Source organism: Lytechinus pictus, chromosome 6 (genome assembly GCF_037042905.1).
Source record: "Lytechinus pictus isolate F3 Inbred chromosome 6, Lp3.0, whole genome shotgun sequence".
NCBI classification, from domain to species: Eukaryota; Metazoa; Echinodermata; class Echinoidea; order Temnopleuroida; family Toxopneustidae; genus Lytechinus; species Lytechinus pictus.
This window is the reverse complement of record NC_087250.1, coordinates 22,509,048-22,522,422: the sequence shown is the minus strand read 5'-3', so window position 1 is coordinate 22,522,422 and position 13,375 is coordinate 22,509,048. Positions and strand designations below refer to the sequence as shown.

General features: G+C 35.6%; 1 protein-coding gene across 2 annotated transcripts in view; it reads right to left on the bottom strand.

Moving 5' to 3' along the window:
* Positions 1-416: 416 nt before the first annotated feature.
* The window catches only part of LOC129263112 (MAM and LDL-receptor class A domain-containing protein 1-like), a 158,035-nt gene continuing 145,076 nt past the window's right edge, over positions 417-13,375 (bottom strand). For both annotated transcript variants that reach the window (XM_064101201.1, XM_064101202.1), the window contains 12 exons: positions 13,187-13,327; positions 12,027-12,301; positions 11,076-11,292; positions 10,517-10,654; positions 9,927-10,024; positions 8,882-9,043; positions 7,144-7,288; positions 5,517-5,606; positions 5,051-5,144; positions 3,981-4,062; positions 3,201-3,260; positions 417-2,135 (listed from right to left, as the gene is read on the bottom strand). In XM_064101201.1, the coding sequence (XP_063957271.1) occupies positions 2,052-2,135; positions 3,201-3,260; positions 3,981-4,062; positions 5,051-5,144; positions 5,517-5,606; positions 7,144-7,288; positions 8,882-9,043; positions 9,927-10,024; positions 10,517-10,654; positions 11,076-11,292; positions 12,027-12,301; positions 13,187-13,327 (1,586 nt within the window). In that variant the 3' untranslated portion in view covers positions 417-2,051. The remainder of the gene's footprint in view (positions 2,136-3,200; positions 3,261-3,980; positions 4,063-5,050; positions 5,145-5,516; positions 5,607-7,143; positions 7,289-8,881; positions 9,044-9,926; positions 10,025-10,516; positions 10,655-11,075; positions 11,293-12,026; positions 12,302-13,186; positions 13,328-13,375) is intronic.

The following is a 13,375-nucleotide window of genomic DNA, read 5'->3' as shown; positions in this document are numbered from 1 at the left end:
TTGTTTTTTATCGTTTGAATTATGCAATATTTCTAATTTTACAGATTTGACAACTAGGACCACCATAAAATATCAAAAGAATGGTAATTCCAGTAAGGAATAAAACTCTACTTCACGGGAAAATGAGGAGAAAATCTAAATATTTCATATAATAAAATACAATACAAAGGTAATAGTGAGTAGGTGACGTCATCAGTTCCCTCATTTGCATATACCGACCAGGATGTGCATATAACTTTTTTTGTGAAATTAAGCAAAAATTTAAAATGTCATAACTTTAATATTTTACATCCGATTTTAATGAAATTTTCAGTGTTATGCTCGTTGGATTTTTCTCTTTTTATTCAAATGAGATTTGTGTTGGGGTGGACTTGTCCTTTAAGTAGATTTTAAAAAGAAGCACAAAGATGCATATCCCGAGTGCAAAACTAAGTTCGGTTGACTTAGCTTTATTCATGTTCAAATGATATTAACTCTCATTTCACAGCTGTAAAACCATCAAAGAATTGAAATAAAGTTATTATTAGTGGTAAAATTCTATCATTATTTCCTTGATAAAAAACTACAGAATATCAATATAGACGTAAATATTCACATCGGAATGGAACAAGCCTTGAAACTTGACCGACGAAAATAACAACATAAATATGTTGAATAAAATCCCACTTTCACACACTGCTCAAACATTGGACATTTTTTTCTAATAAGCCCTTTACAGATCAAGTATTAACTCTGGATATCAGGTTCTGGCTCTCCCGAAAAAAGATCACTTACTCCTCCATGGGGAGTACTTTTAACAAGAACTCCCAACGTCAAATGTCAGGGGCCCGTCATTATATTTGGGATTAATCTGATCAATCGCAACTATGGAAATCCAGCTACATCAACATCTAAAATACATGTTTGTTCAAAATATTTTCAAGATATGACCTAAACATGTTCATGGCTGTCATGACAATTCAGCGTGCCTCGCTTCGTCTACAAAGGACATCGTGCAAATTTCCTTAAGAATAAATGATGACATTGATGGATTTCCATAAACTTGAGGTTGATCGGATCGATCGTAACTCTTTGTAAGATGGGGCTCAGGCCTATGATCTCAATAAGAGATTTGAGGCATAAATATAATCTTTACATTTTTCTTTCATAAATTAAGAAATATAAATCATATCAATATCTATCACATAGAAAAATAGCACACATGCATGTATACCCATGATTATTAGTAGTTATTTATTGTTACTGTCTAACGTATTATTGGTATTTTAATACGTGTAACCCCCAATTTCTAATGAAAATGAAATATATAAAGCACACATATTCTTTTGTCATTTAAGTACATACAACTTACATCAAAATATACAGCCTTGCGTATGATAATGATAGCTTTATTATATACAAAATACAATGTACAAACATATACTATCAAATACTATTCAAATTGAAATTATTAATTAAATACATATAAAATGATAAATTTCAGGGTTGTTTACATTGTTTTTAAGGGCTGCTTACCGAGATAGACAAATACATTTTAATTATGATATTCATCAGAGTAAAACAAGTTTCCCTCGTACAAATACCTGCAATATCATTATCAAAAATTTGTCCAGGATTCGATTCCTGAAAGAAATCTCTGTCATATTATTATTGTACTAAACGTAGAAGGGTACTATAAAAAAATAACAATGTAAAAGGTAGAAAAGTTTTTGATGGCTTAAGCACACCTTGAAATATAAGAAAAAAGTAAAGGAATTTTTACCCCTTTGCCTACAACCATAAGATTGTCTCCATACAAAACCTATGCAAATCAGATAATTCCGTAGTCAATAGGTTAATAGGTAATGTAATTGATGCACAAAAAAATGATATGCGCTGGTTTTGAAGGGTTACACTGTTGTGTCATAAAAAAATTGCATTTTTAACCCTTCGCGTACTAAAACTAGATCGCCTCTGTACAAAACCTTTGGAAATTGGACAATTCAGTAGGCAACTTGTTAATAGGTAATTTAATTGATGCATAAGAAAGGATATGCGCTGGTTTTGAAAGGTTACGCCGTTGAATCGTTATTGATCGGATAATCCGTTGATGGGTTTGAATAAGTAGGATTTGAGAAGCCTTCTTTTCCAGATATCTGTAAAGTTGAGGAAGAAAAAAAGATTTAGGAATAATCAGCAGTGAAATAAAAATACATGACTTAGAAGGGTGATTTATTCATAATTCACTTTATTCACATTTATTCAAAATATAATAATTACATAAACAATGACAAAATTCAATCAATGCATAAAAAAAGAAGAAATATAATGACAAAAGAAAATGGTAAAACCAAAATACAGTGGATGTAGGGGATTGGCAAAGGCCAAAGACCTATCGAGGCCAACTCCCCTTAGTTGGATGTAAGTACCAAAATACCCTTCCTACCTCCCCAAAGCTATAGATGTCAATGAAAAGAATGGAGAGTGATTCATGAAGCATCTTCTCATTTATTTTCACTGACTAGTCTGCTCTGAGCCAATCAGATGCAAGGATTTTAGTAGCTTATAACAGTTGTCATTTATAATCACTGATTGTGAAATACTCCCCTGTTCCCTCTCTCCTAGGTATTGTTTCATAAAGCATCTTCTCATTGATTTTCACTGACTAGTCTGCTCTAAGCCAATCAGATGCAAGGATTTCAGTAGCTTATAACGAGTCATTGAGACTTGTTTCATGAAATGCTTAGAAACACTATCCTAAGTGATATATATGTGTGGCATATTGTTATAATTACTATAAAAGATGTGAAAATGTACTTGTCCCCAATAACTGAGGAACTTTATGACCACGCATAGTCATTACAAAAAAAAAGAAAAAAAAAACACCCCACAATGATATACCCTTGAGATTAGTCTTGTGGTAGTTATGTGACTGGGAAAAAATATATAGTTTTATCAGTTTATACTTTTGGGCCCTTTTTCATTAAAAGTTGCCATAATAGCAACCCTTGCTGGAATGTCAACTTTCATAGGAAGACCGATCAGGAAGCAGCATTTTCAATGTTTTCATGTTAGTAGACTTTAGAGCAAGAGTTGCTTGCTATCATAGCAACTTTTTATTAAATGGGGCCCTGTAGTAAAACGAAATTAGGGAATTCTGTATTTATAATTTTTTTTTATACATACACGATTTAAGTCTTATCGTGTTCATCTATACTTACATTTGAGTTGTATGTTCCACTTGCTCCAAACATATTGGTATCAATATCATGCATTGCAAACTGGAGGGAAAATCATAAATATTTGCAAAAATCACTAATATATTACTTATAAAGGAATAATGAAATTGTAATAATGAATATCTTACTTATAAAGGAATAATGAAATTGTAATAATGAATATCTTACTTATAAAGGAATAATGAAATTGTAATGATGCCAATGAATTTGTAATTGATTGTTACAAAATAATGTACTGTTCTTCAATTTCTATGATAAATGATTTAAGTATGATATCATCATTTTCTTTTGCATTTCAGCACTTCCATGACCATATTCTAGAAGTGACGTACAATATGAAAAACCTTTACAGATCCACCTCTGAACAGGAAGATGCATGCTATTTACCAATTGAGATGAATTCAGTGTGATGAGCCCCCTCCCCTTGCCCAACCCCCTACTTGGATTAGTATCAGGCTAGGAAAAGATTCATATTAATAAGGGCTATTTTTGCCATATGGGGTCAAGAACTGAATTGCGGGGTCTATTCCCTTAATGTCTATATTTTTTGCTCAACAAGTCATTATACTTCAAATGCATATCTTATTATTCTGCAGTATGTAAAATATTCATTTTCTAAATGTCCTTGAATAATGTTTGTTTATGTAGCAGATCTTGGGTTAACTGTAGAATTTAGGAATTTCAAGGGCAATTTCGGCTGTCACAAGGGTGAAAGCGCCCCCGTTACCCTCACGTTTTTCCTGCACCGATTAGTATACTTACAGTCGTGATGTTAAGATCAGTATCATATCCTTGGTTCTCCATAGCACCAGGTATATTCACTTCATTTACCGGTGGCTTAGTTCTGAAAAAGAGACAATGAAGGGAATATCAATGCAAGTGCTTACCGTTTTGTTCTAACAGTATCAGTATGATGGCATGATGTTATGTTGTGTATCGCGGGATTCGGAAGTTATATCAGGATTATCTGTCTCTTTCTTTTTCTCTCTCACTCTCTATATCTTTCTTTTTCTCTCACACTCTTCTAATGCCCTCTTTGTCTCTCTCTTACTCTCTTTTTTTCTCTCTCTGCCATTCTCAGTCTATATCTCTCTTACTCCACCTCCTCTCTCAATCCTTTTCTCCCTCTTGATCAATCAGTTTTTTGGAGGTGGGGTTGGGATTGAAATCTTAAAGTCTAGAATTGAACATGAAGAAGAAATGTGGAGCTAAGGTCTAAAACTCCATCAGGGCCCTATAAATTAGAAATTAGCCTCGTGGTCAGTTGCTAATCTTTATGTTCACAGGACCCAGGTATGCTTATATCCCACCGCTGCCACCAAAAGTCACATCAGGGATGCAAGGATTCTATTAATTAGCTTATTTAATTACAGTAGTCAGTGAAAATCATTACTTGTTTCATTAAATTTTCACCAAGAGTTAAGTGTAACTTACGGGGCCTGTTGCATAAAAATTTTGCCATAAAAAAAATTGGGAATTTTTTGCCAGAGTTTTTTAATGTGTAATTTTCAACAGCATAAATTTGTTTGCCAGCGTTTGTTTTTTTGCCAGTTTTTTTATGGCAAAAGTTTTACGCAACGGGCCCAAGGAAAGCACTGTAATATAAGTCAATGCCATGTCTCTTATAGCAGAAATCCTGCAAAGCTTCTTTCAAGATCACTTTCCTTCAATCCTTACTTTTATCTGAGATGTAATACAATGATTTATGAATAAATAAATAAATAAATAGAAGATACTTGCAAGATTCCTGCTAACATCCACGACTCTCGCCTTTTAAGAGATGTCTAAATTTGGGTGAGATCAATTTCATGCAAGTTATTTGACTAACTTACCCTCTTTTCTTTGATACCAGAAGGTAGGCCAGAACAAGGAAGATGAGAAGGATTAAGATCCCAGAGATAACACCAACAGCAATGTAAACCGTTTCTGCAAGAGGACGTAAAAAAGTATAGTGCTTACATGAGATTAAAATTAATTTGAGTTTGCTCTTTGAATTGGCAACAATCATGGATTTTTAATCAATTTTCAAGCCTTGAGAAAACATAAAAATATTGATATAAAATCAGTCAAATTGTATGAAACAAAGATTTTACTGTTGTTTTTTTGTTGCCAATTTTAATTTCATGATTAACTAAAATTATTGTTTTTTATTAAAAGGCACCATCTATGCACTGGTATTGGTATGAACATTTTCAGTACATTCTTTGTCTTTCTCATCATCATCCTGGAAAAAAAGAAATTGCAACAAAATGTTTTTTAAAGGAAAGACGGCGAATCTACGGGTTAAGCAGAACTAACCTGAATTTCCACCCGTCTGACTATCTGGTGTAGGCTTTTCTCTAGGGGTGGTCGATGTCACTGTTGTCTCTATCTGGCTTGGAGACGTCACTGTAAAAACAACATTAAATTGGCAATTTTCAAAATAACAGGACTTTTTGATTAACAGAAGGGGCTCAAATATTCTACATTGGGTGATCATTCAAATGCCATTATTGATTGAAATGGTAAGAATGAAAATATTCAGCATCATATAATAGAAAAGGATTGTAAAGATGGTATCAAGGGGTAATAACATGCCACTGGCAGTGGGTGTAGTCGGTAGAGGGATGGTAGTACTTCTTGGTAGAGTGGTACTAGATTGCAACCCTCTTTAACAAAGTGTCCGATGGGGATTTTAAAGATGGGATGAAGGGGTAATACCATACCTCTGGTAGTGGGTGTGGTTGATAGAGGGTGGTAGTACTTCTTGTTAGAGGGGTACTAGACTATAACCCTTCATAAGCAAGTGTCCAATGGGGATTTTAACGATGCAATCATATTACCTTTGGTAGTGGGTGTGGTTGTTGGAGGGGTAGTAGTACTTCTTCGTAGGGGTACTAGATTTTAAACACTTAGGTGTAAATGATAATCACCAAGAGTAATTAAAAAGCACTAATGGAATTAAGGGGTAAAAGCATACCCTTGGTAATGGCTGTGGTCGGTTTTAAAGGTAATATAGGATTGTAAAGATGACATTGAGGGGTAATAAAAATACCTCTGGTAGTGGGTGTGGTTGTTGGAGGGGTGGTAGTACTTCTTGGTAGAGTGGTACTAGATTGCAACCCTCTATCTATAACAAAGTGTCCGATGGGGATTTTAAAGATGGGATTAAGGGGTAATACCATACCTCTGATAGTGGGTGTGGTTGGTAGAGGGGTGGTAGTACTTCTTGTTAGAGGGGTACTAGACTATAACCCGTCATAAAAAAGTGTCCAATGGGGATTTTAACGATGAAATCATATTAAATCTGGTAGTGGATGTGGTTGTTGGAGGGGTAGTAGTACTTCGTAGTAGAGGGGTACTAGATTTTACACACTCAGGTGTGAATGATAATCATCAAGAGTAATTAGAAAGCACTAATGGAATTAAGGGGTAAAAGTACACCCTTGGTAATGGATGTGGTCGGTTTTAAAGGTAATATAGGATTGTAAATATGAAACTGAGGGGTAATAGAAATACCTCTGGTAGTGGGTGTGGTTGTTGGAGGGGTAGTAGTACTTCTTAGTAGAGGGGTACTAGATTTTACACACTCAGGTGTGAATGATAATCATCAAGAGTAATTAGAAAGCACTAATGGAATTAAGGGGTAAAACTACACCCTTGGTAATAGATGTGTTCAGTTTTAAAGGTAATATAGGATTGTAAATATGAAACTGAGGGTAATAAAAATACCTCTGGTAGTGGGTGTGCTTGTTGGAGGGGTAGTAGTACTTCTTAGTAGAGGGGTACTAGATTTTACACACTCAGGTGTGAATGATAATCATCAAGAGTAATTAGAAAGCACTAATGGAATTAAGGGGTAAAAGTACACCCTTGGTAATGGATGTGGTCGATTTTAAAGGTAATATAGGATTGTAAAGATGAAACTGAGGGGTAATAAAAATACCTCTGGTAGTGGGTGTGGTTGATGGAGGGGTGGTAGTACTTCTTGGTAGAGGGGTGCTAGATTGGACACACTCGGGTGTGAATGAAATGTCATCAAGAGCTAAGAAGGCATTGGTATCTAATCCTTTAGTTGCTTCAAAGATAACCTGTAAGAGAGAAGAGAAATGAGGAATGATCTCCAAGAAGAATACACTGATACATTCAAGTACTGGTAAACTAGCATTCCTCAACAAATATTTGCCCGGGTCAAGGCATTTTTTTGTATCTAATTAATTTCTCTAAAGTAAAAAAAAGACATCTGTGGTCTAAAAAAAAATGAAAGACATCTGTGGTCTTTAAAAAATGACTTAACTTAATTCAAAAGAACTTCCTTTCGTGCTTCTAATAGTAAGTTGAGCCTTTATTGTGATGCCACTGCTGAACAACTGGTCATCACAGAGGACTCAGCACCACGCTTCAATCACAGAGTCTCTCTTTTAGAGTGATTACAATCACTAGCGTACCTGAGGGGGGGGGGGGCAGACTGCCACCCTGACGAGTCACAACTCACGCAGGGGACGTATCCCTGCCCCAATGACGAGTCACAAAATGCAATGAAAACAGACGTGTGACCCATCTTTTTAACCTGAACACTTTTTTTTTTTTTTTTTTTGCTTGTCAGTTTTTTTTCTGGTAAGAAATCCTTTTTTTGAGGTTCGAAGACCTTTTTTTTTGCTTGTAAATTTTTTTTTCTGGTAAGAAATCTTTTTTTTTTTATTCGAAGACTTTTTTTTTGGCTTGTCAATTTTTTTCTGGTAAGAAATCCTTTTTTTTGGGTTGAAGACCTTTTTTTTTTTTTGCTTGTCAAATTTTTTCGCGGACGAAATATCCTCCAAAAAATTTGCCCCCTATCTGGAAAATCCTAGGTTCACCAGTGATTACAATCCTCACTTAAACACCAAGTTTTAATGGAATCTCACATATACATGTATTTCTTAAACCTTATTCTTCCTTGCCAAAGGGATTCATTCAATCAACTATATTGTTAGAATAACAAAATGATAGTTTCATTTATATAGCGCTTATTAAACTTTGTTTCTATGCACTTTACAGTGCAATTATTACCATCCTAGTCATCATCGGATCCTTGCATGCCCGCATACAATGTATCCACTTTCTCCACTCCCTGGGGAGCATTCCAACCAGATTTCCAACACTCAATTCGTAGGCATACTACATAGTCTTTTACATCCAGCCGGGTATCCATTTAACACTTCAATTCCCACTTTCAGCCTGTGCTATCTTGTACGTTTTACGAGAAACTTTTCGACCCATAAGCCTCTCATGATGATAGATGTTGGTGGCATATGTACAGACAAACATGTCTTAGTGGCCAATTGTCCATAGTTAAAACCATTCTTTAGTGGCCACCAAAATTGTCATCCATTTGGAAGTAATACATATTTTAGAATGGCCACTCGTCTGTTTCATTTGGGTAGACTTAATAGACAGATTTAATTGTATTATTGGGTGTGAAAGAATATATGCACACAGTTTCTGCACTATACAAATTAGTATGTCATATTACAAATAAAAAAATTCCAATATGTACACATCTACCAAAGATTTGATTCAAGCAATATTTACTTACAGCCTATGCTATCTTCTATGTCTTGGGATAAAGTTATCAATGTTATTGGCACATATATCATAAAAGACACAAATTTTCAAGACACCGCAGCATCTTTTTACACCATTACCTGGAATGCATCATCACTGACAAGAGGGAGTGATCCTCGATTCCATGTCAATCCTTGGTCACCTGACATTCCCCATTGCTCGGTCATGTGACCTCCTATTAGAGTCCTAGTCTTAATGGCTATGGATGCATCATCTCCACTCATGAAGTAGTAGAACCTCATCTGTATGATAGGGTGTGTGAAGATGTTATTTTAGATGTATCATTATCTGGGATATGACCATAAATTCCTTCTGGTATGACTACATTGACCTCTATTACTATTAATACTACTATTACTAATACTATAAGTAATATGTTGACTACTTCACTAATACTATTATTAATACAATGACTACTACTTCACTACTAGGTACTAGTACTAGTACTACTACTAGTACTACTACTACTACTACTACTACTACTACTACTACTACTACTACTACTACTACTAATGCTACTACTGCTACTTCTACTAATGCTACTACTGCTACTTCTACTACTACTACTACTACTACTACTACTACTACTAATGCTACTACTGCTACTTCTACTAATGCTACTACTGCTACTTCTACTACTACTACTACTACTACTACTACTACTACTACTACTACTACTACTACAACAACAACTACTACTACTTATAATACAACTAATACCTTTTCTAGCAAAACTACTATTTCTAAATCTGCTCCTGTTACTATGTCTACAATGTGCACTGCTACTAATACTGCTGCAATCACTACAAGCTCTACTCCTGCTACACCGAGTACTGCTTCAAACACTTCAACAATTATTGATCTTGTTACAACAACGTGTAATATTATCTCAACAAGATTTATTTTGCTCCAAGCTCTACCATTACAACTTCTAATCGTGTGGCGTTTCCTCCTCTATTATCCAGATCAAACCCAAAAGTATGATTTTAGAATTATCTATATGCAACATTAAGCATAGCAACTTGTAACTGTGTGTGCATGTGGATGTGTGGGAGGGAGGGAGGGAGGGAGGGAGGGAGGGAGGGGGAGGTTTGTTTTTTACTTAGGTAGAGGATGAAGACTTACCGAGCATCCAGTTGTCACTGGACTGATGATGAAACCACCAAGTTGAGCAGATGAACCCGGTGATGATTGCTGGTACTGACTGACTACCAAGAAATAACCTGAGAGGATGAGAGTGATGGAAAGAGAAAGAGAGAGTGAGAGAGAGCGAGAGATAAACATGTGCAAGGGAGAGAGAAAATAATGCGTGAGGGGAGAGAAAAAAGTAGATAGTGAGAGAGAATGCGAGAGGAATAAAGAGAGAGATTGAGGGAAAAAGTGGGAGCAAGAAAAATATAATAATTGTGAGTAAATGAGAGAGACACAAGAAAGAGAGATGTTTTATAAGTGTGACAAAATGAAGAGAAAATTTCAAAGGGTAAGTTTGAAGAAAATTAAGACCTTTAAAATTGGAGTAAACAAAACTGTTATTTACTTATCTATATGTTTTGTTTACTGAGAATGACCCCGTCAGTAAATCAAACACTGTTTTACTTGGGGTACTGCACAAAAGGAAATTTACAAGCAATGACTACAAATAAACAACTTAACAAAGAAACAACAACAACAGCAAATACAATAGTCCTCATTGTGTATTCCATCTGTTTCCTTACCACTATTGCTGTCTAATGTATGATCAAAAGAGAGGTAGGATGATGTAGAGGCCTGGACTGTGGTCCAGTCTAGATCATCTTCTGTCATCTGATCCCAGTCACACAGACCACTCTCAAAATCACATCTATTGTAGGCAGCTAAAGAAAACACAAATAGATATGTATTTATTTTCACTATTATTCAACTCTTAGATACCTTAACTGTTGTCTGGAGCTGAAGGAAAAAAAAATGTATTTCAAAAAGAATATTCAGAGAAAGTTCTTCAATAGAATGATGACATACACATAGACAGACACACACGAATACAGAGATAATGATGTCACAATGTTCTGGATCTACATTAGATGTGAACTGAGCATGGTCAGTAGGGTGCCCTCTATACATACAGAGGTAATGATGTCACAATGCTCTGGATTTACAATAGATGTGAGCTGATCTGAGCATGCTCAGAAGGGCAGACTGCCACTTGGTTTTCATATGCTTCATCAACTTTCAATTTGATGAAGTAATTATATATTTTCAGTAAACTTAATCAATTAAGTTAATTAATCAACTTACAGCAGTCTGACTCATCTGTACTGTCAAGACAACAGTCCTTTGTAAAATCGCACTTGTTATTAGCTGGATAACACTGGCCGGTACCACACTTCGCTTCCCCGACCTCGCATGTTACAGGAGTATATGGGTCGTATGCGCAGTTATCAAATCGTATATCATCGATAGCGAAGCCTCCAGCATAGGGTTGGGTTTGGCGGTTCTCTGCAGTGATAAGGAACTACGATAAGAAGGATAGAGAGAGAGGAAGAAAAAAAAGAGAGATATGATTAAAAAGTATGAGTGAGAAAGAAAGATGTTAAGATAGTGACATCAGGCAACATTACACTTTCATGTTAAGCAATAGTATATAAGCACGTATAATTATCATAACACATTTAGAAATTATTTATCCACTAAATTCAAAAGGAAAAAAAAAATGATGAAATAATTACAAGATCTCACTCTTTCTTCTGGTTCCTCATCTTTTTCTTACTACTACTTCTTCTTCATTTTTGTTTTTTTTTAAAGCATTTTTCTTCTTTTGCTCTTCCTTTTCTCCTAATCTTTTTTCTTTTGATCTTTCATTTCATTCATCCTTTTATTTTCCTTCTCCCTCTTCTACTTTCTTTTCTTCCTCCCTCATCACTTTTTTTCATTCATTATCTTTGCAATCTTCAACCTCTTTGTTGTCTGTAATCACCATTATTATGACTATTTTCATTTTTAGTAGTAGTAGAAATTGTAATTTGATCATTGCTAATACTGTCATCCTCTATTTGAGGACACCATACCTGGAAATCCACAAGACATTGTGGAATCTGAATTTCCGCTTTCATCCACATGCTCTCCACAGCATTCCCAGGATCCACAACCATCAAGTAGATATCCTAATGCAATCATTCATATTAGTAATCCCTATTATAACCATGACAACATGTGGAGTACCCTCTATAAAATTTGAAGAAACCATACCTGGAAGTCCACTAGACATTGTGGAATCTGAATTTCTGCTTTCATCCACATGCTCTCCACAGTATTCCCGGCATTCACGACCATCAGCGTCCTCTCATCTGTAAGCACCTTGCGCTTCAGAGCAAGCGAACCATACTCCACACCATACGAGTAATACCACACCGATGCGGTACACATACGACCAGCCTGGCTGAACCGTGGGCCAACCAGGGTTGCGAATAGGTTGGCTGATTGTGCGCTGGCCTGCTGAGTCCCATCCACAAAGTAGTAAATTCCTTTAAAAGATTAAAATGTAACCAGAACACATATTCATTAACTGTGTCATGAACATGAGATCATAACTGAAGCTAAATGTGAAATTAATGAATCATAATCCAATCATCTCCAATTAAAAGCTTATTGAATTCAATTAAATTCAACTTAATTCACATCTCTCAAAAATGACAAAGAACATATCAAAATAATATATATACAGCACAATAAGCAAAAAACAAAAAACAAAAAACAAAGCAAGGTTAAAACTATCATAAGGCAGATGTGAGGGGCAGACAGTAGGACAATGACCTATCAAGGTCTGTCCTTCTTATGAGCTATATAATGTGAAAATGACAAATCATATACCAATTAACAGCTTATGAGCTATTTTATAAGTTATTACAAAACATAACAATTCAAGGCAGCTAGGCTTATATACTCTCATTGCTTGACAGTCAAGCCTTTTACTTGATAATAACTCAAAGAAGCAGGTTTCGAAATTGGGCTATCTTGCACTTTTCACTGTCCTATATGGAGGTTTCTAGCTCAGTCGATAGAATGGGGGATTCGGATTCTGGTGACCCGGGTTTGATTCCCCCTTAATGCGCTAGTGCTAGTACGGCATTTTAATATCCTCATTACCAGGTCCCTCAGAGAGGATCTTGGGTGTTTGCTTGCTTACATGCATTCATGTCTCAGCAAACAGGCAAAAAAAAATCACCATCCCAAAGTCTGTGACATCATTCAGTGCTAGCAGCGTTGCGAGAACATAGGTTTGACAACAGCAAATTTTTTTTGTTTTCCAGAATACAAATTTTGTTTTGGAGGGAGAGGGGGGGGGGGGGGAGGAAGGGAGGGAGGGAGAGAAGGAAAAATAGAGAGTGAGAGGAGATTTAATAACTCACCATCTGGACTATTCATTGTGTGATCTGTATCTGGTCCAAGGTATTCCAACGAATCAGAGTCATTGTGTTTCAGCCAATCAAAATCATCGTTTAGAGATTGCTCCCAGGAGCACATATCATTTTCAAATGTACATACCGAAGCTGTAAAAGAGCAAAACAAAATTGAATTTGGGTTGATTTTTTCTTCTA